The 26,925-nt window shown below is 38.9% G+C and overlaps 4 protein-coding genes across 9 annotated transcripts in view; 3 read left to right on the forward strand and 1 right to left on the reverse strand.

The window, feature by feature from the left end:
* Positions 1 to 5: 5 nt before the first annotated feature.
* Positions 6 to 1,701, forward strand: msgn1 (mesogenin 1). Its single transcript, XM_078275217.1, has one exon. It carries the CDS (start codon positions 829 to 831, stop codon positions 1,258 to 1,260), a length of 432 nt encoding a protein of 143 aa, XP_078131343.1. The 5' UTR covers positions 6 to 828; the 3' UTR covers positions 1,261 to 1,701.
* A 408-nt stretch (positions 1,702 to 2,109) lies between these two features.
* Positions 2,110 to 12,287, forward strand: LOC144533462 (uncharacterized). 4 transcript variants are annotated; one of them, XM_078274821.1, is made up of 6 exons: positions 2,110 to 2,195; positions 4,354 to 4,442; positions 5,202 to 5,387; positions 5,620 to 5,751; positions 6,762 to 6,887; positions 7,455 to 9,259. In XM_078274821.1, the coding sequence occupies exons 2-6, from the start codon at positions 4,354 to 4,356 to the stop codon at positions 7,543 to 7,545; spliced, it is 624 nt and encodes a 207-aa protein (XP_078130947.1). In that variant the 5' UTR covers positions 2,110 to 2,195; the 3' UTR covers positions 7,546 to 9,259. The 4 variants fall into 4 exon arrangements, with proteins under 4 accessions (XP_078130947.1, XP_078130948.1, XP_078130945.1 ...); XM_078274822.1 differs by lacking the exon at positions 7,455 to 9,259 and adding an exon at positions 9,810 to 12,287 and having other exon boundaries at positions 2,127 to 2,303; XM_078274819.1 differs by having other exon boundaries at positions 2,127 to 2,303.
* Positions 12,288 to 12,348: 61 nt separating this feature from the next.
* mrps10 (mitochondrial ribosomal protein S10) lies at positions 12,349 to 14,565 on the reverse strand. The gene is made up of 7 exons (XM_078274824.1): positions 14,455 to 14,565; positions 14,226 to 14,278; positions 13,495 to 13,564; positions 13,228 to 13,367; positions 13,020 to 13,128; positions 12,830 to 12,919; positions 12,349 to 12,728 (listed from the first exon to the last, which is right to left on the reverse strand). The coding sequence occupies exons 1-7, from the start codon at positions 14,524 to 14,526 to the stop codon at positions 12,648 to 12,650; spliced, it is 615 nt and encodes a 204-aa protein (XP_078130950.1). The 5' UTR covers positions 14,527 to 14,565; the 3' UTR covers positions 12,349 to 12,647.
* A 6,248-nt stretch (positions 14,566 to 20,813) lies between these two features.
* tulp4a (TUB like protein 4a) overlaps positions 20,814 to 26,925 on the forward strand; it is a 37,176-nt gene continuing 31,064 nt past the window's right edge. For 2 of the 3 annotated variants that reach the window (XM_078274165.1, XM_078274167.1), the window contains exons 1-2: positions 20,814 to 20,873; positions 23,147 to 24,139. In XM_078274165.1, coding sequence (XP_078130291.1) covers positions 23,888 to 24,139 — 252 coding nt within the window. In that variant the 5' untranslated portion in view covers positions 20,814 to 20,873; positions 23,147 to 23,887. The other variant, XM_078274166.1, reaches the window with a different exon arrangement.

The following is a 26,925-nucleotide window of genomic DNA, read 5'->3' on the forward strand; positions in this document are numbered from 1 at the left end:
TAACAACTCAGTCCTAGCGCTGGGTCTTAAATCTTATTTTTTCCTAAAGCAAGTGCTGAAAATGTAACAGTTTGTCAAGATAATTCAGCTGTTTTTTTCCGGTGTAAATCTACTTGTAAGTATATTTAAGTCGTTTTACTTTCTTGTGAAGAACATTTGCACTTGATGGAAACAGGAAAAACTGCATTACTCAAGGTGGCAAGTAGCAAAAGGTAAAACAGGATTTTAAGGTGAAGTAATCATAATATAGTAATATATAATATAAATGGTAATATATTATGTTGGCCTTTAATCAATTATTGTTGCTTATTCTGAACCTTTAGATGCTTTACTCTCTATAAGTTAAAAATAGTATTGACTTATGTTTTTTTATTATGTTTGCAAGATATTTATAGTATATATCTTGCAGACTGAAGACACACGCAGGCCTGAGTTGCCAGAGAGGTGTGATGATCTCAGGTGAAACAGCATCCTCTCATTCCTTCATTAGACGGATCACATCAAACTGATAATTGTCGTCGTGCAGACTTTAAAGAGTAATTTCCCACAAAAGGAATCTAATTATTTTTCTTTCTATCACATTATCCGTCTATTTAGCCTTATTCACACCCCAGTGATAACGAACGACGTCCTTCGGGAAGGTCGCATTTTGGCACTTGAGGTTTTCTTTGAACTTTTTCGCCTGAGCTGTGAACCCATAAACATCCGGAGATCTGCTTCTATATAAAAACGCTTTTGGCAAAATCACCTTCTCAGAATCTGTCTGTCATTCACCCCTGATGTCATCCTCGCTGCGTAAACGTCTGGACGTCTCGGGATATTTCTAACATGGACCTGGAGGTTGTTACAGCTAAAATACTGTCTGAGTGGAAGAGTCATGAGAGTCCGTTTGGAGAAGATCAGGACTCACTTCTGTCTACGTCACCGGAGTCCTCGATTGACTCCATGTGCTCTTCCCCGGAGATGTGCTACTCCAGCGGGCATCAGGAGATGAAGGACTTCGCTTTTGCTTTCGCGGGACGCAGGGCGACTCCAGCAACGCAGAGGCTGAGCAAGCCCAAAATGTCTACCAGAAGACGCATGAAGGCCAGCGAGAGGGAGAAGATGCGGATGAGGAGTCTTGCAGAGGCTCTGCACCAGCTCCGCGACTACCTGCCGCCGGACTACAGCAAGAGAGGCCAGCCCCTGACCAAGATACAAACCCTCAAATACACAATTGAATACATCAACAAGCTTTCAGACACCCTGAGCCGCGCGTAACGGACGCAGATGGACATTTTACGCATCAGGTTTACGCTCATCTGGACATTTATGGAGTTAGTTTTATATATGGGATGCGTTATACAACATCTTTAAGATAACTTAATCATTCAATTTCATTTAATATTTCTTTTCTTTGCCCTTCTCCTGATGTAAATATTTTTTAACGGGCACTTGGCAATTATTTTGTATATGAGGCTGCCTTTGATGGAGTTATGAATTCATTGTTTGGAAATAGAGTTTGTTGTTTGTTATGTTTACCTCATGATATCTTAATGAGTATGAAATACAGCTTTACTGATGAAGAATCTCTCCTATATTCCATGTTTGTGTGTTAACAGAGAACTTAATACCTTATCATACTTGTTGTTGTATGTTGCTGTATGTAGAGTTTAAGTAGCTGTATATTTTAAAGTGTTGTTGTATCTGAAATCTATTAAATAATTAGTCCTTTTCATTCTATTTCTATGGTCCTGTTGCTTTTTGTAACTGTCGAGTTTGTCTATCTAATTATTCGTATATTTTCCCCAGCTGTAAAATATATCGGGCTTGTTTATCATGTTTACACTGTTAATCTATTGGATACACCGTGTGTCAGAATCAGGTTATATACACAAACATGTTTTCTACTTACACATCTACAATAAATTAGTGATGTGTTGAACTTGTGGGTGGCCCAGTTAATTAATGAACCGTCTTCAGGATGAGCGGTACAATTAGAACGCCGTCAGCAGATTCCTCCAATCAGAATATCGAGATAAAGAACGCAGACTGACTGGCTTAATGAGTAGCCAATCAGACATCAGCATACTTTCTGGTGGGCGTAACCAAAGATCCTCTAAACCGTCTCTGGCGTAAGTCAGAAATTTTAAAAAACCTGGGCTGTCTAGTCTGACGAAGCCGCCATTTCAAAGCGCAAAGGAGCCACAGAAGCAGTAGGACATTTTGTAATTTATATTTTTCAAATATATATATTTATTTTATTACCAAGTAGGAAAACTATATTACTTTTAGAATCTACCTCGCCTGCATCACCAACTGAAGTAAGTCCCTTCTCTAACGTTGTATTTTCACCGGAGCACCAAAGCAGGAACGCCCCTTTTATACATGACTAGTTTAGCTACATTTAAATAAACACTTGTTATTAGCCTTATTTATTTCGTAATTTCAATTAGAAAAGTTCCTGTACAAACGTTGAATGACTAACATTATTTGAATAGTATTTATAACGTCTGTTTTGGACACAATAATGTGTGTCAACTCGTCTCTGCGATGTTTACTCCAGGAATTAGACAGAGGCCCTCTAGCCCTTTGCATTTAGCCAGCTATGCACAACATTAGCTCCTGTATGCTAAACATTATTAAGGAGTATTATTAAAGACTTAAAGTGTATTTGCTGCACAGGGCCCCTCTGATGGTGCTAGCTTAATATAAGAGCTCACACAGCTCCAACCGCCTCTCAGGATCAGGATAGAAATGTTTCCATTACGCTCGACGTCCCTGTGGCTCTGCCGGCTTATTTACTTTAAAATAACACTGTGTTATATGTAATTGACAGTCCTCCATGGCAGGGTTACTGTATTTAAAGTTTTACGTTTATTGGCATTGCCATATGCATTAGAACTAGTGCATTGCAAGCAATAACACTGCTCCATAAGTGTCTAGATATCTGTGAAAAGATATATATATATATATATATATATATATATATATATATATATATAGGGAGAGAGAGTATACCCTCATTGGTATAATGGGATGAACAAAATATTATAAACTGCGGAGATTAGTAGCTGCATACATTAAAACTGTGTATAAAGGTGCTGAAACTCATAGTTTACCTTATCCTTGAAGGATGGTAAATGATTCCAAATCTTAAAATGTTAGTGTTTTCATACTTGCATAGACCTTTTTTTGCTTGCTGAAAAGACTATAATGAAGAAATAATGTTCTGAGGTCTAAATAGAAAGCTCATGGTGACCTCATCCTTCCTTTGCCATGCATTTTTCATTTCATATCATTCATATCATTTCATTTTCATATCATCTGTAATATTGTTTATAATATGTGTTTCCTATGCTATATGTTTATGGTATCCTTTATAGAGCTTAGAATGTTGCTTCTTTTAAGAGGGTATTTGGCCATGGTATGTGTGCACCTCTTAAGCTCATTGGATTTGCTCGATCTTAAGCCAAAGTATCAGACACTCTGGAAGGAAAAAGAAGTTACAGATGCCTTTTTCAGGTCTTGGTATTCTGGGGCAGTTGGTCCTTCAGGCAAAATTTTGAATGTCACTACAAAAATTCCCCTTTTATTTATTTAAATTAAACTTATCACCAAGTTCTACTCTCCACACTCCACTGTCATGCAGCATCCCAGATGCTGCATTTTACAGTACTGATCCGGGCTTTGTGACTATTAATAATTTTCCCGCTATCAGCTTTGACTTGCAGTTGTCCGTGCTTAACTTGCAAACTTGTCACCTGCTTTAGTATGAGGCATGCACAATATGTCACACCCAGTGATGATGAAACAATGCAGGGAACGCAACACTGAGGTTTCATGTTTCCAAGATCTGCTGAGTGACATTTTAACAGCCTTGTGTGTGTCCCATTGTAGAAACGCATACCTAAATGTTGTTTTGTCAGTCAGTAGTATTATCATACATGATCTCATAAAACATCAAAGAGATATTGCAGGAAAGCAAAAAGTGGTAGAGATGGCTATTTCTATGCTATGTTGTCAAGATAACCACCATGTGAAACGTATCAAACTAAGTGGCCATGACTATCGAGTCTGTTGCTGGAGAATCTACTCATCATTTTTTTTCTTCATATCTTCGAATCTACACTTTATTTCTGCATTAAACTGTTTTTATTATTATTATTTTTTTCCCATTCGACATAGGTTGAGTGATTTATTTTTCATGTGGAAGGAAAATGCATTTTCACATGTAGAAATCTTTTTAATGTCAAGGCAGGTGTTGCAAATGTCTTTTATGGTTTGTGTGTATGAAACATGTTATTTTTATTAAATTATAATGTTAGAATAAGGCATTGTACTGTATATTAATATTACGCTGCATTATTTCAGATGGATGCAGACACAGAAGAAAAGGTGACAAGAACGTCAAAGATTTCCAAGGATGAATCTCAAAAACCCTTAATAGACAACAAATCTAGGTCAGTCTGAAGGTTGCAGCCTATACTGTATTTATGGATACTGGTTTTAATGCTGTATTTATGGATACTGGTTTTTAACTGCATGTGAATGGGAAGTAGAGATGTTCCGATACCAGTATCGATATCGGCTCCGATACTGCCTAAAATGCTGGTATCGGGAAGTACTGGAGTTCATGCACCGATCCGATACCACGTAATAAAGCCCTAAAGAAAATCTACATTAAAGTAGTTTATTGATGTTCATCTTCCGTTATAACTGACTGTCAAACTGGATAATAAAAGAAAGTTCTGTGTCATTCATGTTTCACAAATAGTTTAACCTGAGCCAGACCGATAACAAAGATAGAAATCACATCCATACAGGGATAGTAGTATACAGTTGTTAAAACATAATAAAATATATGACACATTGGTATCGGATTAGTACTCGGTATCGGCCGATACGCAAGTTCAGGTATCGGAATCGGGATCGGAAAGCAAAAAATGGTATCGGGCCATCTCTAATGGGAAGTGCCTCCGAAACAGCAGACAACAAACACGCCTTTCCAATGAAAACTGGAGTTGCCCATGTTGGGTCTTTTTCCTGTCTCATCTTACTAATATCTATTTATACGAAGCAGTCATGGAGAGGTTGGATTAGTAAACACAAGGATACTATATACAGTTCACTGTTGCATCGCAGGATTTCTGGGTTGAGTGAAGCTTATGTGCCAGTGTTAGCCAGCCAGCTAATTTTCAACTGTACTGAACTTGGACTAGTGGCATAGAGCCAGTTTTCCACTTTTTTCTCCTCAGGGGTCGTGGGTTTAAAAGCCGCGGTCGAGGGGGTCGGATGAGTCGAGGCGGCATGCGTGGTGGGCGGGGCATGATGAAAGGGTTTGGTCCACCTGGATATGGGAGGGGTCAAGCAAAAGATGGAATCTTGAATGGATTTGCACCCATGAGGTATGGACATTTGAAATATACATGGTATTAAGTATAAATAACAAAGTTTCTGCTTTTATTAATTGGTTAGTATGCAAACAAATAGTGCGGTTATTAATCATATAAGGGAAATGCATTTTAATTAAATAAATGTTTTGAATTATAAGATAAAAAACAACCTTTGTGTGTTGTATTTAAGATTAAAATGCTTAACTTTTATGGGTAACTTGCACTTCCTGCCCTTCCCTTGCAGAGCAATGAGGAGGATGCGACCTTACCCAGACCTAAGAGGTCATCGAGGTAGGGGTGGACCAATGGGCATGGGCCCTCCTCCTCCCCCACCACCTCCCATGCACCTCAGAGGCCCCTTTCCACCCATGCCCAGGTAACCACCACACACAATCATATGCACAGCCATGGGAGCCAAATGGACTGGATACAGGTTTTTTTTTTTTTTTGAATCTAAGATTTAAGAACGATCCTCCTTAAAGCTGTTTCATGCTTCTGCGTCGAATCGACGGCGTACCCCCGCAGATTGCCGCGATCCCCTCTCTGAGCCCTCCGCTGTAGCTCGACGTGCACCTTCAAAAATTTATAAATTTGCGTCGAGGCGATGCAGACCGCAAGGACTGTGATTGGTCAACTCGTCCTGTGTGTCGATAGTCGGTGTTTCAAGCAGCCTGCTGTGGGGAGTAGAAACATGCTAGTTCACTGACATAAGCTTTGCAAATACACTGACGACATATTTTGGTTACAATGACGGGGTTATCCATTTGTAAAGTGTCTACATGTCAGTAACGTTTTGAAATTAGCACTTCGCCAGCAAGCAGTACTTTGTGGGCAGTTGTGCTAAAGTTTGCTAACATAACAAACTGGCTGGCAGACACCTCGCAAATAACCTCAGACTTATTTTCTGGTTACAGTAACTAGGTCAACGGATTTTACTGTGTCTATTTCTCGATACTTTTTACAAAATCTAAGCAAGAAAAGGCCAAACAAATAAGATCAATATTTTAGCACGACAGTCTATGGGGTTTGCCATTCTGAGTACCGTTTCGGTGGTGAGCGACACAGACATAGGCGACACCCCCTAGCGTTATGGCGGTGAAATGCACCGCGATGCAAAGCTACCCGACGCAGAACTCTGAAATGGTCACGACGCTGTAGGAGCGGCGGCGTAGCTACGGTGTGGAGTTGACGCAGAAGCATAAAACAGCCTTTAGTTTAAAAGCTTTTGTTTGTCCTTAAAAGTAGATTGTTTTTATGTACGGTACAGACTACCATACATTTGAGCCATACCTTTTTTATGAAGCAATATGTCTTGCTTACATTTGCATTGACACTGACTGAAAATGTAGATAAGTGTATCGCTGTGACGCTTCTCCCTGTCTGTAGGCACGGCCCCCCTCCACCCCCTCCTCTAGGTCATCCTGGTTTCAGAGGGTGTCCACCACACCCTCGAGGCCGTGGCATGCTACCCCCAGGACCTCCACGCCACTTCCACCCCCGCAGTCCAAGAGGGTAAGAGCTGTTTGAATATTAATATCACGCTTAAGTTTTGCAAGTAACAATTCTCGGCGCTTCCTTGCACGCTTTTAAGATTCCTAAATAGATTTAAAATATATCTGGTGAGCATTTGAGACGTGCTTACACCAGTTATATTCCTTTAATTCTGTGATGCAGTAAACTGCGAGCCAAAAGACTGAGGGTTGTGACACAATGCACAGTCTTTTCTGTCCCTTATCTCTTATCTATAGCTCAATTTCTTTCACTTTAACTTGTCCTCTAATTACACATTTCTTTCTCAGTTTTCTATCAAATAGAATAAATAATATAGCTTGTTGCTTACTACAACAAATAGTGAGTCAAAAAATGTTAACTTAGTTTGTAAATATGCCAGACTCTTAAACAGTGCATGGAATATTAAAAAACAATACATTACACTGTATTTTGCCTTTTATAGGTACACGGTAACTACAATGGGATGACATCCCTGACTGGAATAGTTTAGATGGCTACTCTTATTAGAGTGTGCCCCCTATTGGCCATTGCCAAGAATCCAATGTGTGATTTTATCCTTTTACACAGCTACCACAATGGACCGGTCTCTCCTCCACCTCACCCCCCACCTGGCAGAGGCCAGAGGTGGCCAGGGCCCCCTGGTGGCCGACGCTTTTAACACAGCCTGCCCTAAAAACAATAACCAAACACTTGTTAATGTAGAAGGGGCCTAAAGTGGTGGAGTAAATGAAACACCCCTTAATCATGTGTTACACAAAGTCTCTTAATATCTTCATGACATACTCTGTGGCCAAATGTCTGCTTATTGATATTGTCTACTGGCAAAGAAGTAATGTGAACATGACTAATAACAACATAAAATGCCTCACAACTTTAACAATGTAAAGGCATTCTGTTGTCTATGTTACAAAAATACTGTTGGCACTGTAGGAACTATTTGACATTGTTGAGAAAAAACTCTTTGAAATAGCTGTTCTCAAAGGGAGGAAAATTATTGTCAAAGTTCATTAAATGTTCTGTGGTTCTTGTTACAGTCACCCTGTGAGCCTTAGGAATTGTTTCTGATCCCTGATAAAGAATTTAAAAAAAAATGGGAGACACTGTATATTTGAAGGTGGGGAAAGATGGCTGATGAAAGAGTGCACAGTAGCCCTCGAGCACCACTGTTAGTTAACTAGCTTAGTACACCTTGGACCACTCTAACCTTTCCTTTTGTTACATGGAAATAGTTATGTATTATAACCAAGCAGTGCAGTAAATATTGTTTAACACTTACACATTTTCAAGTGAAAAGACAATATTGTCAAGTATTGAAGTTTGAGTATTTAATTTGATATTTTTAATGTGCAACTATGTTAAGTTACCAGTATTGCTGTTTGGAACATTCATGTTTGTCTTCAGCAATCTATCTTGTAATGACAAAATGAAGAAGGCATTATAAATGAATAGTATATTGAAATATATATTTAGTAGATTTTATAAAGCAAATTTCATTAATATTTGCTCCAGTTAAGAACAACTCTTTACTGTGTTTAGTTTTTTTGAAGTGTTATAAATACTGTAATTAACATAACTTTTGTGAACATGTAAATGTGTTTGATGGAAACCGTCAAGACATAGGACATAGTCGTGGATAAAAAAATAAAATTAAAAATAAACTTAACTTCTCTTTTTTTGTGTATTCACAAACAAGTCTGAGAGTTTCCAACATATCTGTAATATATATGGAAGAGAATTAATTGTGTCAAAAGTAGTAATGTACACAGTGGCACAGTCAGTGTTTCATATTTGAAAGTGAACATTTGATCCATGTAAAGACCACTGCAAAAACGCACATAATTATTATATATGTTTTGAATGAGTCTGAAGGACCAAGAGCCCTTAATGATCATTCAGCTAGCTGACCACTGAAACTTACTGCAGATAAGAAAAGGCTTGGAAAAGTAATCCATGAATTGCACTTTTAGTAACTTGAAAGATGAACTTCACTCAATCCGCATCACTCATTACCATTTATGGTACCATGTCAATTTGACTGGAGGACTAAGAACCGCTCCACTTGAAAAGCATTTAAATGTTTTTGACTGAACGTCAAGTCACCGTTCAAATTCAGTGGTAGCATGTCTAAAAGGAGGACATCATCTGCAAAGGATAAACACTCTGATATGACCAATATTTCATGTTTTCACACTGCTATACTAAGATATTGTCAGAAATTTCAATCTGACTTCAACAAAAGGAATTTGAAGAATCTCACTGTTTTACGTATGTGTTTTTCTTTTATAATTCTTATAATTTAATATTCTATATAATTTCTCCCATACTCCTGTACATTTTTAATCTTTATAAAAATAAAAGTTGCTATGCATGTATGTATGTGCATATGAAGTTGCTGTACCTTTTATAGCAAAGAGGAGTAACAGATCATCAAATGAATGATTTACTCCAGAATCTGATTTACAGACACCATCTCATGGGACATGAATAAAGTTGACCCCAATTAAAAAACATTTTAGCTCTTCATTTTGTGAATGCATGTAGCTTTTTTTCCATAATGTGGTGCTAATTTAGGCCTACAGACTTTATAAAGATGTAACAAAACCCTGCTGTAATGCTTACACACAGTCTTAAGAAAAGGCATTTGTTAATACTGTATGTTGTATTTACTGCTGGCACGAACAAGGATTTGGCATTATTTCTGGATGAAAGAGCATTTTCTTCTCAGGGCCACTCACAAGTTATTGGTATTGCTATCACAGCTAATCTGTTTCATAAATTAGCCACATTAGTCTCTTTCCTCCTCTGTCCTTTTCCATCTCTTTAGCACTTTCAGTACATTGTGCTGCCCCTCAGTCTCTGCAGTCCCTTCTTGTTTCTCCCGTTGGTTGATTATAACAGACTGACTGTTGTTGTCTCCTGAAGGGGGGCACACAGTACAGTTAACATCCCGGGCCCCAGGAACCCAGGCCCTCCCTTACATCTCTCCCCTCCTTCATCAGCAGCGTAAAACCGGAGGTCTGGCACTTCACTTGAAAAGGTGAGCTTCCTCTTGTATCTTAATCCCTAAACCCCTCCCTCTCTGGAGATTCTCTCTTTCAGGATGGAAGTTGGAATGACTATGGAATCTTACCAAACTCGGTAAGACACAGAGGACTACTGGTTAATGGGTTATAGTACTTCATCTTTTACATCTGCACTGTGAAATCTTAACAAGAACAGACATCATTACCACAAGTACACCTTGTGGTAATGCAAGGAATATGCAGGGAAAGACCTATAAATCAGTATTATTGCACTACTAACTGGAATGATGACATTTTGACATGTCAGTTGGGAAAGCGCAGGTGTAAATAATAAAATGAATGGTGGCTGAATTCCATTTAGCTGCTCCAGTTCCAGGGCCCTGGTATTGTGCTTGCTGGCTCACAATCACGGCTTACTTAATTGTTGCATAGACTTAGGAAGTCTAGTTGTATCTTACACAATAGTCATGTATGAATCTCAGATGAACTTAAAAAAATAAGCTTAAATAAACAAATGTGAACAAGCTTTATAATAACTGTCTAGTGGACAGAACATCTTTAGGATTTAGGTGGTCAGGCATATTTGCGTAAGCGTGGACCACAAAAGGAAGGCCAATTTCTGCGTTAAAGTTTCAAACCTGCACTATCCAAACTAAACCAGGTGGAAATGTACTCAGGTCAGGTTTAGAATTTTGGTACAGTCATTGCTTTCACAGTATGGTGTTATAAATACCTACGTAACCCTGGTAGGTACATGGTAAAGTACGGAACAAAATTGATAATTACTGAAGAGAAAAGTTTATTATATGATTTTTGAGTGACATCTCTCCAAAAAGCTTAGGTACTTTCCCCATTTTCTAGTGTAGACATTCAATCTGGCAAACTGTTTTATATGAATTTTTTTCAAATTCCTCCAACCTAGCCATCTCACAAGGCCACTCCTGGATTGATCTTGAATCTGTCTGGCTATCATTAAACTAGTCTGGAGCCAGCTTCTTATGTTTATCCATCCCGCTTAGGACTGACCCATCTCCCAGAACAAGTCTTGGGCCGAATGGAACCTGGGTCCCTGCAATCTGAAATAGGTTATCATGTATCCCGGTCCAAAATTCCTGGACCTTATCACAGGACCATAGGACATGAAGTAATTGGCTGTCCTCTGTCTTACATTTCCAACAATTTGGTGTGTCTTTCAAACCAAGTCTAAACAATCTGGAGGGAGTCCAATAGAAGCATAATCTTGAACTGAATGAGGCGCACCCTCCCATCGCGTGACATAGTTTTAATATTCCTACAGATTCTGTCCCACTCCTCATCCAGTGTAATACTCAAATCTCTTTCCCATGTCTTCTTGAGGGCTGACCAGGCTCCATCCCCCAGGTTCTACATAAGCATAGAAAGATACCCAGAAGCCTCATGACCATTTCCATATTTCAACACATTATCTAAACATTCTGGTGCCTTCGGGGCTGAAGAACTGGATCCAAAAATCCCCACTAACAGATAGCGAAGTTGCAAATATCTAAAAACTGAGACCTATGGATTCCAAATTGGTATTCCAAAAAAGGGGAGATCCACCGATAGATGACTTTGGATTTTGCCAAATACTTGATGAAGTATTTAGATATGGATCCAGTTCAAACATGACCGCTCATTTTAATACAGGAAGCGAGGGGGGGCAGTCCTCAGCAGTCTTTAAATAGAGCAGTGGAGCAAAGTGTCTATGATGATAAATACTAGGGGTGGGGGAAAAAAATCAGCACAGCATAGTATCGTGATATTTTCTGTGGCAATACTGTATCGATACACAGACGCTAAGTATCGATCCATTATTATATATATGTTGGTCAGTTTGTCTGCTTGACAATCCCATTTTGCAGCAATAAGATGAGATGAACAAACAAATTATTTTTTAGATAAAACAGATGTTGAAAAAAGTTTCCTTTTGGGGACATAATTTGAAATTGGGAAAAAATTAGAAGTTGGAAAAAGGTAATAAATTGCAATATATTACAGAATATTGTGGATGTGACATAAGTATCGTGATGATATCGTATCGCGAGGACTCTGGTGATTCCCACCCCTAATAAATACGGGGACTTTTACCAGAAAATCTCCTTAAAATGACATGAAGTATTAGCCTTCAATCACAGAATAAGTACGCCGTGTTGTTTTCACTGTCACTGCACAGAGGGTGAATGTTAAATTCAGTGATTTTCTGTCTATGTTTTGCCCTACAGATTTTTGAACACTAATAATTCAATAAATGCAACAAAAAAAATGTCTTGTGTGCTGGTCTTGTGTTCTACAGACTCTGTGTTCATCATACAGAATACCAAAACAATGTCACTGGAGATAGTAAAACAAACCTTATCATATTAATGTAGAGTATAATTAGAATCACAATTCTGTTTAACTAACTGCACAAAAAGGATGAATTAAATTCTGAATATTTTAATGAAAAAATGTATTCCACAATGTTTTGCCACAGAAAAGACAATGAAAACGCACATTGATAGTAAATGAAGACTGGTACACATGGACATAATAAATGCAAATTCAACAGCTGGCCCTTTTTCTGTGGTGTGTTCAACTTCATCGATGATAATGTTGAAATCTATGTGATGAGTCCATGACAAACATATGTTACTATTGCGGTTTTTCCACGTCTTCCCATTTACCAAACATATTCTCTAAGAAAACGCATCCAATAAGCATCTGTTGCTCATCACTGACTTCACTGGCTGGGCTTGTCATCAGTGGGGTGGTCCTCCCACATGGGTTCAAGGATGTGATCTGGAACCTTCTCGATGGCGGTCTGATAACATGAACAAATGCAAACAAAAAAATATATATATATATTTATATTGAGTTAGGTGGAATTGTTACTGGTGTATGACTGGCTCTGCAGTAACTAACCTTTGTCACCTCCATGGCTACCCCTTCAGGGAGGTTCCTCTGGATGTATTCAAGGTAAACCTGCACTGTGCAGCCTGTTACATGAGACAGCTACAAAACCAGAGAAGAGACATCTTAGACTCATAACCGAATCATCACAAACCATTGTGAGGCTTAAATAACAACTACTTGAATTGTTCAGGCTCATTACTTCGATGCACCGGTAGTGTGTCCTCATCTCATACTGGACCCTGTGGTTTTTAAAGATGTGAACCGACTTCAGGAGTGTAAACCTCTCCATGTCCTTGGGAAGTTCATGACTGTGGCAGAGAAAAAAATATCAAAATAATGTCTGAGAAAAATATGTTATAATGTATGGCTAACATTTCTACTGTCTTGTGTGGCAGCTTAGTACTCACACTTTGTTGATGTTGATGCCCAGCTCTTTAGCTGCCATGGTGGCAAAGAACTCATAGCTGTCCAACACAGCCCTGTCATGGCCTTTGACCAACAGTGACACCTTTTGAAACAGTGTGTCGGGCTCTTCTGTTACAGTGATCTGCAAGGAAACAAATGTAAACCAGAAACAAGATACATGCACATGAGCGAACAACTCACTTTTTAGTGTTATTGTAATATTGAGCTGTTAAAAAGGCTGAGATGAATAAATTGTACTGAAAACTTACTGATGAAGGTGTTGATAAAAACACTGTTGCTGTGTGGAAGGAAGTGCTGGACACCAATGGGAGATGGGACCTGCAGGGATAAATAACAAATGATTCTGTAACTTTACTGTACAGGACTTGGCTTCACACTCAATCCTGTTTTAGTCCATTTAATATATCTGTTGGAAATTTAAACTTGGTGCATGCTGCATTGAGTAAAATGTTGACTAAAGCAGGACCATAACAAAAGCTCACAACACTCTTTGCCTTCCTTTAGTTTCAGGGCAGATTTTAGGATCAATAGCCACATACACTGACATATCAAAAGGTTAGACAGATACCTATGTTTCACCCTTTTGCACTTTTGAATGCCTAACTGGAATAATCTCCTTCATTACATACCATTCTTATTACTACTATTATATTATAATTACATATTTTGTCTTGATTTATTTTCCATTTTTTAAAAGCCCTTATGGGTTTGATTTTCTTCAACTTTTACCAATAAAATAGATAAACAGAGATGAAATCGATGTATGCTCTTTGTATATACATTTACTTATTTACTTACTAATGATAAACAACATGTGCAATGCTGCTTACACAATTTGACAACCTAATTGATAATAGGTAGATTTAATTGTCAAAAGGTTGTGATGAATCTGCTGCTGCAGAACCGAACGAGCACTGATGTTTATTACCGTTATTAATAAAATACTTAAAACGAGCGGAGAAGAAAAACTGTAGCCTACCTGATTATATTACATTTCCTGTGACCTGAACAGGCTCCCAAAGCTCTCGTTGTCTGTAAATAAACTTACATTAGTAGACATTTAGAGATGACATTTACTGCATAACCACCATGCAACAACCTGCTGTCAGTCACCAAATTATGAGATTTCCTGATTACTTCTCAAACTGTCACGTTAGTTAATTGTTCGCGGATGTTGTACAAATAAAAAAGCATGTTAGTTACTGTACCAAATGTGAGATTCCACTAATTTTCCTTGCCAGAGAAAACAATTCTCGTCTGAGAGCCATGGGAGCAGCCATGTTTTTGGAGAAGGTGGTAGGACAAAAGTCAAATTAACTCTTCAGTGCTGCCCTCGTGTGTACTGGAGTGTAAACTACTGTGGCAACTGGATGCTTTGGAAACCTAACCTAACGTTATAGTCTATGTGGGAAACTGGGAACCAGATTAAACTGCTGGATGAGCGAGGAGGACCACCTTCATTACTAAACAGATTTTTACATATATCTATAAATGGGCAAATAATTGTTTAGAGCTGAATAGTGACATTTTGATATTCATATGAAAGTGAATTTAAGTAAAAACCAGTGCCTGAAATGGGCCGGTACTCTGCAGCCTACTGGTGAGTACCGGCCCATTTCAGGCACTTCTGATGACTGTGATCACCTGGCCGGTCCTCCCTGACTATTTAACCCCGCCTGCCCCGAGACCAGGCGGCTGCATTCTCCCGACTGAGCACCAACGTGTTTTCTCTCTGTTTGAGTTTTCTCTTTGTTAACTACTGACGACATGCACCTCACATTCTCCATTACATCCATACACCTTCATTCATCACTGATACTGACAATCACACCTCATCGTTCTCGTTTGCATCATTATTTAATAAATGTCATTTTATTATTTACGTTGCTGTGCATCTCCCTCTTTTGTTGTGGCCTGTGAGCAGGTCGTAACAAGTTGGGGGCTCGTTTGCCGTGAGTATAAAACCAGGACCTTGTTTGTGGTTTTCTTTAATTAATCTTAGTTAGTTGCTGTTGAGGTAATTTAGTTAAGTTGAGCTAGTCTATTGTTGTTTAAATGTTAAGTTGCACTACAGTCATGTGTAATATAGTTTGATGTATAAATCAGGGGACAAACGCTCATTTGCATCCTAAACCCCCAAAATATAAGTTAGCTCAAATTATTTTATATGTTAAATATAATATACTAAATATAGGTTTTTGTCTGAAGGTACATGTTGGTCATCCAAAGAAAATAACTCAACAACATGGGAGCATTTCTTTCAGGGACATTTTGTAGGTTTACTACGACACCAAATCCCAGAATGCACTTGCTTCGCTGCTTTAGACTCCACTCCCAAGCCACGCCTACCGTTACAGACAGACAGTGAGGCAGCATGCAACTCTAATGTGTTTTATTGTCATTTCAACCATATAGCTACACGAAACAACGTTTCACCGTGGCTCTAGTGGTGTTACACATTTAAAATATATAAAAACGACATACGAAACAGGCTACATTTAGCTAGTGCACACACATATGCTCCATAAAGTTCAGCTAACGCATACTAGCATTAGCGCTTGGTAGACTGTAAACACGATTATAAACACAGTCGTAAATTTGCGTGGAATGTAGAATGGTCAGCATGTAATAGTCACAAACTCCACCAGCAGTTAGCATTTAGTTGGATACAAGCAGCTAATTTCTGCACAAGTCCGTGTTAGCACAGCCCATCTCCATTCGGCGACCCGGCGACAGAGAAACAGGCTGGATAGTCCGGTACACTGTTGTTTCCACAACAACAAAAACACAGCAGTCTCTGTTGGGGCGTTGGGAGTTTCGTTGAAGTTGGATGTAGTCCAGTTTGTTGTCTAATGAGCGGACAACAAACACGAGTTTGCCACCCGCAAACTCGTTCAACGTTCCCCGCTGATGATGTCCCTTTACCGGCCAGAGGCATCGAGCAACACCGCTGGTCTCCATAGCCGCCGGGCGAAGCTGTGTCAAGTATTCCGTCTGTAATAAAGTGTCCTGCATATTCTCCGATCTGTACCAATGTATCCCGTTGGTACACGTGTGCGGTAGTTTGAATGCACATAATTGTTGTTCTAAAATTTCCTTCGGGATGAATAAATCTATCTATCTAAAGTTTTCTACGCGAGGATTCAAGATGGCTGACACTCGTTTTGTTTCGTGAAATTTCGGAGAATGTCGGCAGCCCAACCCTCTATGGGCGGGTTGACAACATGCAGAAGTAGGTCCTACTACTGGCTGTAGTCCATAGCCTCTGGGCAAAAAAGCCTCTTATGACGCAAAATGACGATTTTTGCGTCATAAGAGGCTTTTTTCCAGATACACAATACAGAGATCTCTCGTCTCAGGGGGACATGAGGGAGGGAAGCATGGTCATTCAAAAATACTACCCGGTTTCTACTGATACAAAGCTTAATGCTAAACCCAAGGGTGAAGTATCCCTTTAATAATACAAAATATTGATCAGTGCAGCTTTAAGGATTTATTTTATTTGAGAAAGTCATTGGCCAGAGTATCTTAGATTAATTGAATCTGGCCTAAGTGTCCTTACAGTTTTTTAAATCACTTTTTTATATTCAGGTTTATCCGTTACTGCATGCTGTATATATGCTGCCTATAATAACGTGTAGGACAGCATAAAGCCTTTCTGCATACCTTTTTAATGCATAAAATATTAAGCTATTAAAATAGCCTAATAATTGTTGGCATGATTTTATAAATCATGTTTTAATGTTAAACATACTTGCTATTAAATTCAAACAAGACAAGAGAAAATAAGTCAAAATAGATTTTTATATAAGAAAAATCTATTTATATATTTATATATATATATATATATATATATAAATGATGAACTACACACTGAATCAAAGTACATCACCCAGCACCTCAGCTCATTCTCTGGAGCTATAGCAAAATGAAAACTGGACTTTTGAGATGCAGACTGATTGTAAACATGAAACTCTTCTGTCACTCATATCATATCTGCCTTACAAAACAAGGTAGGTTCTGCAACATTAGTGTTTACTCAAAAAAATATGTATTTATGTCTTCAGTTCACTAACTTTTCCATTTTAACCCTTGTGTTGTCTTCCCGTCGACCACGCAGCTTTTTATCATTCTGGGTCAAAAAAAACTTTTTTTCCCCCCAATGTTTTAGTCGTCTTTTTCTACACTTTTGTGGCTTTTGATGTTTTGAAGCTTTTTTTCCCCCAAGTTTTTGTCACTTTTATCAAGTTTGTCACTTTTTCTGATGTCTTTCTATTGAAGAAAAAGTTTTTCTTGTTTTTTTCCCCACGTTTTTGAAGCATTTTTGTCACTTTTTTCAACCTTCTTTCAACCAAATGCTATAAAATCTGATAAAATACCCAAATTAATTGAAAGTATTGAACTGACCATTTAGCTATTTTACACAAAAGAACGTTATATGGAACCATCCACGTTATTTTTTTTTGACAATTTGTTGAAAGAAACCCACATTTTTTATACAGACTTTTTGAAAATGGGTCAAATTTCACCCGAGGACAACAAGGAGGGTTAAACAGATTACGTGTCTGCCCTTTGGACTTCTGCGTTTTCTTATTAAAAAAATGTGCGATTGAAATGTGGCACAGAAAACGTCTTATCTGTTGTAATGTTTTATGTTTTGTGTGGACCCCAGGAAGAGTAGCTGATGTTCTGCACCAGCTAATGGGGATCCTAATAACATCAAAAATCAAACAAAGTATATGTCTCTAAATGTCACACTGATCCTTTAAAGCACTTGAAAACATAAATATTCATGACTAAATAAGTAACAAAGGTCTAAGTGAAAAAAAAACTCAAACAACATACAAAAACAGAAATCTGTCATGTGAAACAACCCAAACTGTTATAAAGTGTGTAGAAAATGTGTGCTCATGTAAAACCCCATCGCCAACAGTAAGTAGCTAATTGAGAAAATACATATTTAGCTGTGAAAGTACCAAAATCCCATAATTTGCTCCATAGTAAACTACTTTATCATAAATAACCACCAGATGGTAGAAAAGCTGCACATTTAAAGTCTTTGGCTGAGGAGTTTAATACTTAACTGACTTGAACTGAAACCAGAGCTGTTTTGTTTGAATCTGTCTTATTACTACCATTTAGTCTGAGTGGAGCATCAGGACATTAGGTACTTCGTGAGTCGGAGCCTTCAAAACAAATCCTTCAAAGCATATTGTGTTGTAGAAACAGTTTAGTACAGAGCATCACAGTTTGGGTGCAAAGTGTCCTTCATCAGCCATCAGATGTGTGTCCAAAACAGACTCAAAGGTTTTGTTCACTAGGCTTTCTATAGATGAAAGTTCACCCTTACTTTAGCTGATAACAAACTTCAAATTATTTCAATTTAAGTCTGGTCTATTATTTGGACTTTGCTATTTTGTTGTTCTTTAAGGTTCCAGTAAGGAGAAGCCACAGGATCTGATGAATAAGTTATAGTAACTGTTTTCTATAATTTACCTCCACTTAAAGGTGCAGTAGGTAAGACTTATAAAACTAACTTTCTGTCATATTTGCTGAAACTGACCCTATGTTCCAGTAGAACTACATGAAACAGGTAATTTAAAAACAAATCTGGCTCCTCTGACACCACCTACAGCCTGTAGTGTGATTTGCAAAAATCCACAGCTCCCTGTTCAGATGCACCAATCAGGGCCAGGGGGGGGTGTCTAACTGCATGTCAATCATCATTCTCCTTTGTGGGGGGAGGGGCTTAGGAGATCGTTTTGGGCTTTAGCAGAAAGGGGGAGGGACTGAGAAGTTTTTTGATGTTCAAATGTGTTGGCTAAGTCCTGGATCTTCCCAATCCTACCTACAGCACCTTTAACATAATGAGTTATGAAATTTCGACTTAATTTCATGAGTTATTACTATTCCAACTCAAATTTGTAAGCCAGTTCAGTGAAATGTAAATTTCAATGTGTCAACTTAACTTGGACCTTTTTTTTTTTTTTTTACTAGGGGGGCCAAGGAGGGGCCAGTGTTTAACCAGAGGGGCACATAAAAAAATAGCAACAAATGATATTTAAAGATTATAAACTTTATTTTACTTTAAAATCATATAAACATTTATTTTGTACAAGCGTGAGTGCAGGTGCAAGAGAGGTAGGGCAATAAAAAATAAAAAATTAAAAACGTCTACATGCATAGCAATATGTAGAGTCCATCATGACAGAATACTCAAGCCATGGATGAAGATTATACCAGTTTGGCCTGAAGCTCCGTCTTCTGTCCCCCATCAAAATGGTTGGGAATATATTCAAGTTGGGCTGTAGTGGTACATCATTCTTGGACTTGTTGATATCTGTAGAAAGATGTACAGTAAACATGAGCACAACCACAATATTTATTTACTTATGCATGTATATCTGCATGTATTTCAAAATGTAGGCCAAGTATTTACTTAAAAAAACAAAAAACAAAAACATTAGAGCTATATTGACACAAAAAAGAATTTACAGCAGAAAGCACCATTTTAAAGATTTTTGCACTGCTTTGCAAATAGTAAGAACCTTCTTCATCACAAACCTGATGGTGGATTACTTGATCCACATGGATCCACTTGCTGTCCCTCTGGCCGTTCCTCTCTCTGTCCCTGTATGCTTTATTCCTCCTCACCCTCTTCTTCATCCTCCTCACCCTCTGGAATTTCCCTCTTTGTGTCAGAGCCCTCACTTTCATCACATGCCCTCTCTCCAACCTCCACCGACTCCTCTGGCTCTCCCTCTTCCTGCTCCTCAACTCTCTCACTGCTGTTTTTCTGACTTCTTGGTTTACTGGGGCAAAAAAGGATGCTAAAAACGTAGGGGCATGCATTACATTTCGTTGCCTAACCATCCCTCCCTACTTAACGGGCAGATAGCCTGTTGATTACTTTACTCAAATGTATTTGTTATCGCAATGCAACAGCCAAGACGGATGAAGTTATGTGATAAATATTAGTTTATAAATAAATATTAGAAAAAGGAGAGACAAAAAAAGTATGCTATTCTTTAGCGAGTTTATCATAGCCTTGCAAGTTACATTACGTGTAAGGGTATCTATACAGTGCCATTGAATACATTGAAGTCCGTTTTTGTGGTCTAAGAATGTGTTGGTGGGGATATGGTACTTCCCAAAAATCAAAAGCAGGTTAACAATGTATAAGATATACACATATCACAGACTTTAAAATTGTCCTTCCCCATTCCAAACAGCACAAATGTAGTTATGCGTCTTCTATTGAAGAAAGTCCATCATGAGATACTAACTCATTATTTTGGAATAGTAAGTCATTATTTTGAGATGTTATCTAACTATTTTTCAGATACTAATTCATTATTTTTGAGATATTATTTTTAAGAAACGTAGCCTACTCTTTGTATTGACTTACGGGATCTTTTTTTTTTTTATCACATTTGCTGATATGGGCTTGGCTTTTATACATCCTCATTTGCGAGAAGATGAAATTATAGATAAAACACTTCAGTTATTGAACTGTGATAATTTAATTGGTCTTCACGTGCCTGTCACGTGACACCGTATCGGGCCCTGCCAGTGTACGGCAGCGAGCTGCAGGCAGAGGATCAAGCAGCAGCAGTACAGAGCAGAGGTAAGCACTTCACTGGCCATTGATGTTTCTCCGGCTTTGTTGACGACAGGTCTGATATTATTTTTCCACTTTATCCACTAGCCCACTGACACATGAACATTATGAACAGCTACGTGCTAATATGAAGGAAAAAAACGTTAGAATAAACAAGCGGCTAACGTGCTAGCCATAGCACGTTAGCGACGAGTGCCAGCGGCGAATGTACGAAGCCAGTCTCCGCTGATGGTGGCTCAGGTTCAGCTAGCTGGTCTGTTAGCCGTTTAACCATCACTGGCTGCTCTTTGTGGAGGGAACAACACAGGCAGCAAACGTTAGCATCTCGGTTAGCTAGATTAGCTTTACTGCACCCCGCTGCTGAAATGTTTTGATCCGTGGAGCCCACCCAGCTCTCTGTCTCGATCCAACATCCAGGATCCAGCTAGCTCTAGCACGGTGATGGGTATTTGGCTATCTTAGCATCATTTGACGGGCTTCAGCAGTATTTGAGTGTCAGTAATGTTAGTATCACTGGGTCTTTATTTAAATTAACGGTACAACAAACTGGCACATTATAGGCTACTCTATTTTTTTTGCTGGAGGTAACGTTAGGTTGAATGGGATGCTCTTATACCGTCACCTGTCTATAATGTAGTCTTTGTGGAATTGATGTGGACGCTATTTTTTCTCATTATGATAATTGACTTAATCCAAATGTCGATTATATTCTTATACACCAGTTGTGCATCGGATGTCATTTTATTGCCCGATGACAGTCAACAGCATCCGTTGGTGCCCACTGGTCTGTCTGTCTGTCTGTCTGTCTGTCTGCCTGCCTGCCTGCCTGCCTGCCTGCCTGCCTGTCTGTCTGTCGGACCTCGTTGGATTTCTTTTATAATTGTCACTGTCTAATTTTGTTTTCTCCCTGGTCATTTATCACATTGGTTCTCGAAACATTTTTCTATAATGTAGACTACCCTCTTTGAAATAATTTGTCAGCCATGTACCACTTGACCAGGGCAAAACATTTTTATATAAAGACATTACAGCACTGCACCATCAGTATCCAATTTATTAAACAACAACCTTGTAACTGGAAAAAACATTTAAATGCTATTTCAAATGTTTACAATCTGTCACCAAATTAATTCATTATTAGTATCATTATTTTTGGAATTATACATGACTGACATTTTTAAATTAACTAAACAAATATCTCTCGTACCCTCTGTAAGTACCCATAGCAGTATGCATACCCCTATTTGAGAAACACTTTATGACATTGTTTAGTTGTTGTCCTCTTTTACTGTTTATTTAACAGTTTTGCTGTGAGACGCTGCTTCGGTACATCAGTGTAGTAAAGCCTAATGAAACAGGAGCTAAAATTATACATGGTTCGTCTAAATAATTTAGCAGTTAGTTAAATATCCTTCCGCTGAGCAGGATAGTCCTCGAACTAAAGTGATTGCTCAGTTAGAGATAATAAGTAACAGTAAGTAAGGGGTAATTTTAGGCTTGCGCATTAATATTTAAATTTCCGGCTGTTTGCGGCAGGTGAGGGCTTCCAGCGCTTTTACACTGCTTGTACCCTGACACTGTCCTCTTGTCCGCTTCATAAAACAATTCAAACAAACAAATTAAAACACATTGCACAGCTCCTCTTCAGTACATCATTTTTTATTCACCAAATGTTCTTGACTGCCTTGCCTTCATCATCATCATGTTTGATGTGTAAGGTATTTGCACTCAAACTCACACTGGTCTGCACCTCGCTGTTTGTGCGTTCTCAAAGTTAGAAATCACCCCATACAGCTTTGTGTCTCTGACTTTACTGTAACGCTTATACTATTTACGAACCTAGGGGTTTATTAACAGATGTGTACCCACTCGATCGTTCTCTGGGACATGTTTTCATGCTAATCGAATGTGTTTGTAGCTTGAAAGACGCTAGTGCAGACCGCTGATTAGCTTACAACTAGAGGTGTGAATCTTTACTATTATATATTTTTTGTAATTTTTTGCATCTATCAAGATGCTTTTCACATTAGACACATATGCAACTGGGAGAGAAATGCCCATTTCCCCACTCTGACCTCATCCCAGCACTAGTAATGAAAGTAGTAATGTCCTCTACACTTCCACTCTAGATTTAATAATCAATAAATAAATGCTTTGGGAAATGAGAAATCCATCACTCGTCTACCCTGTGCATCATTTGGGTTTTTTTCAAATATTATATTAATCGGTAGCGACAATTTATATATGATAATGACATCCTCTTTTTTTGTATTATCCAGCCAGTCCTCAATGGGATCCCTAAGGCTGGTTGAAAAGGCAGATTGGCTGACGTGATGACGTTACCGGGAGAAGCAGCTCTCCTGCAGGCTGACAGCTGATGGAGTCCCTGCTCCTCCTCTCACACACACGGCCGGGGTCGTATGAGGAGGACACGGAGCCCTGAAATGACACACTGAACTGGACAGAAACGTTACAAACCTCAACTGGAAGCACTGGGACGTGTTGAGTGGAATGGATGCATCGCCTATTGATAAGTTTACAAGATAAAGCTTTCTTTTTTTTGGATCAGCAGACCGGAGTCTAGAATCATCTGCCACAGTTGATTTCTAAATAATCTTCCGGTACTCTCATCTGTTGCCTTGTCATTGAAACATCATCAACAAGGCAGCTCACTGATCAAATGCATCACAATGACTTGAATGAGTGCCTTTTGTTATGTATGCAGCCTATTCGGCTCTTCAATCCAGCATCGCTAAAGTCCACAGTTTTGTGACCCCATTTGTACTTTTGGGGAAGTGTTCACTGATCAACTTTTAATAATCAGTATTGCAAATCACAGAGATAGCCTAGGGAAAGGGCAAATACTATGCACCGTTGTCGCGGTCTCACATCCGACACCGAACCAGTAACCTCAGTGGAGGAGAGGCGCTCATAACAGTACCGACCCCTCCGAAGAACCCCCTACCTCCCTCTGGGTATTTTTTTTTTTTTTATCCACGGGGGTGTAGAGAGCTGCAGAGATGTTCGCCGCCGTAGAGCATGGCCCAGTCCTCTGCAGTGACTCCAACATCCTGTGTCTGTCCTGGAAGGGCCGGGTGCCCAAGAGCGAGAAGGAGAAGCCGGTGTGCAGGAAGCGCTACTACGAGGAGGGCTGGCTCGCTACCGGGAATGGTCGAGGAGTTGTCGGGGTCACGTTCACGTCCAGCCACTGCAGACGGGACCGGCCCACACCACAGAGAGTAAACTTCAACCTCAGAGGACACAACAGCGAGGTAAGAGGAGTTTCATGGATAAAACGCACGTAATTCCTACTCAATTAAAAATACTAATATTTGTGTTAAGGTAAAGAACAAACGACTAATCTGAGTAAAAAGTCAAGTCATTTTATTTATATAGCACATTTAAACGAACAACAGTTGACCCAAAGTGCTTTACAGATAGAGCAGGGAAGGCAAAACAGTATGCCATAAAGATACATAATCAATTGTGCAAGCTACCATGAGTTAGGCAAAGGTAGAATTAAATAATGTAACATAGAATAAAACAATGGAACAACGTTTGTAAATTACAAAAAGATAAGAAAAAGTTGAGTTCAGTTCATACCCCTGAATCTTAAAAAAAAACAAACATTAGGAATCAAAGGGAGTTAAAAGCAAGAGAGTAAAAATGCGTCTTCAAATTTGATTTAAAACTAGCAATTGTATTACATGATTTGATATGGGGTGGGAGGGAATTCCAGAGTTTGGGGGCTACTACAGAGAAGGCTCGGTCCCCTCTGGTTTTTAGGCGTGTCCGGGGGATGAGAAGGAGTTGTTGGGTTGTGGACCTGAGTGCCCTGGCGGCAGAGTAAGTGGACAGGAGATCGGAAATATACGGAGGGGCTTGACCATGGAGTGCTTTAAAAACAAAAAGTAAAACTTTAAAATCGATTCTGAATTTCACTGGCAACCAATGAAGCTCAGCTAAAACGGGAGTTTGTAAATCATTGTAAAAGTTGCAATGTGGCATCCTGACTATTTGTCTATTTATTATTGGTAGAATGAGCTCCCTATTGACATCAGGACGGCTGAAAGCCTGCTCATCTTCCGCCGAAGGCTAAAACACATCTCTTCCGACTGCACCTCGGGGGGGAATAAATAAATAAATGTGTGTATGTATGTATGTATGTGTATATCTATCTATCTATCTATCTATCTATCTATCTATCTATCTATCTATCTATATATATATCTCTTGAAGCTGCACTTTCATATGGTTCTTTGTAGTTTTGCTTATTTAAAGCTAATGTACTTGCACTTACTACTTGTTGTCTGGAGTTTGCACCTTCAGGGTTGAAAGCACTTAATTGAAAGTCGCTTTGGATAAAAGTGTCAGCTAAATGACATGTAATGTTATTTCAATATATACATACCCCACCAAGCAGTAATTGTCCATTTTCATGATGCTCTTAAGAGTGGCGATCCTATTTTGCTTACAAGAAACCTTTTTTCACACTCATTACATTGAATATTCTCCCAAGTGTGTTATAAGTGTACGCTACTCTGTTAATCATGAGTCTCCAAAAGTAGTTTAGAAATATGAATTAAGAAAAAGCAGATTTTTTTTAATAAATTTGTTCGATTAAAGAAATAACATAGTACAATAAAAAGCTTATTAATAATACAGAGGTAGAGGACTTGTAATTAGTAACTAGATTATTGTTCCCCTTCAAACTGGCTGCTCAAACCTCAATTCCATACACCTGCGATGCAGGGGAATGCAAATGACTGCAAAATATTATCTTTTCATTAGTAGCACTCTTGGCTCCCATAAATATGATTTAAGAGTAGAGCAGATTTCATGTTACTTTTTTCTTTACCCAGCTGCAGGGCCAGGTGCAGAACGATGTCCTTGAAGCTGCTAGGCTTACTTATTTAGGGCAGGTTGCAAGTATATGGTTTAGCACAAAGAGGGTTCACTTTAGTTGAAGGGTGTCTGACCCTGTGCCTTGGCACGCTGAGAGTTTTAAGTCTTTCTACAGCGTGTGATTTCACTGTTTTAACTAGAACAGTGGTGTAATTGGTGAAATCAACTTTTGTAGTGTTTGGATGGAAGTAAGACCTCCATACTCTCATGGTTTGACATCCCTGCATAAGAGCTCCCTGCTGCTCATAGTCAAAACATTTCTGTGCTCCACCCTCTGGTATTGCTCTTATCTCTCACCATGGTTATACCCTCCAAGGTTTCCCACCAGTAGTGTACTCAGTACATTTATTTTGTCATTGGAAAGATCAGCTAAATAATGTCGAGGTTTATGCCGGCCATGTATATGAATATTCCTGGCAGTATATAACAGAGCTGGCACAAGTGGAGATTGCACACAGGTTGTGTTTTCTCTTTCAGTGGGTGTAGCTGTTGGTCAGATGGAGCAAGGTGCTGTGTCAGCATTCCATAGGGCAGCTGAGGGGAGAGTGGATGAATCCCTACAGAGAGTGACTGAAGAGCAGCAGAAATGTCATTTAACTCTGCCCACTTGAATTCGGTCCAAATACTGACATTTCCCTTTTATTGTTTTGGTGCATGCAGTATGGAGGAGGTCAAACCTACATAACTCTAATTTCCCCACTTTTTTCATATGTGAATTTGACTTCATCCATCTATTGGGCAGATAAAAATTCATTATGACACATACAGTGGTGTGAAAAAGTGTTTGCCCCTTCCTCATTTCCTGTTCCTTTGCATGTTTGTCACACTTAAGTGTTTCGAACATCAAACCAATTTAAACAAAAAGTCAAGGACAACACAAGTAAACACAAAATGCAATTTGTAAATGAAGGTGTTTATTATTAAAGGAGAAAAAAAATCCAAACCATCATGGCCCTGTGTGAAAAAGTGATTGCCCCCCTTGTTAAAACATACTATAACTGTGGTTGTCCACACCTGAGTTCAATTTCTCTAGCCACACCCAGGCCTGATTATTGCCACACCTGTTCACAATCAAGGCATCACTTAAATAGGAGCTGCTTGACACAGTAAGGTCCACCAGAAGATCCTTAAAAGCTACACATCATGCCGAGAC

This window comes from Sander vitreus, chromosome 18, assembly GCF_031162955.1.
Source record: "Sander vitreus isolate 19-12246 chromosome 18, sanVit1, whole genome shotgun sequence".
Lineage (NCBI taxonomy): Eukaryota > Metazoa > Chordata > Actinopteri > Perciformes > Percidae > Sander > Sander vitreus.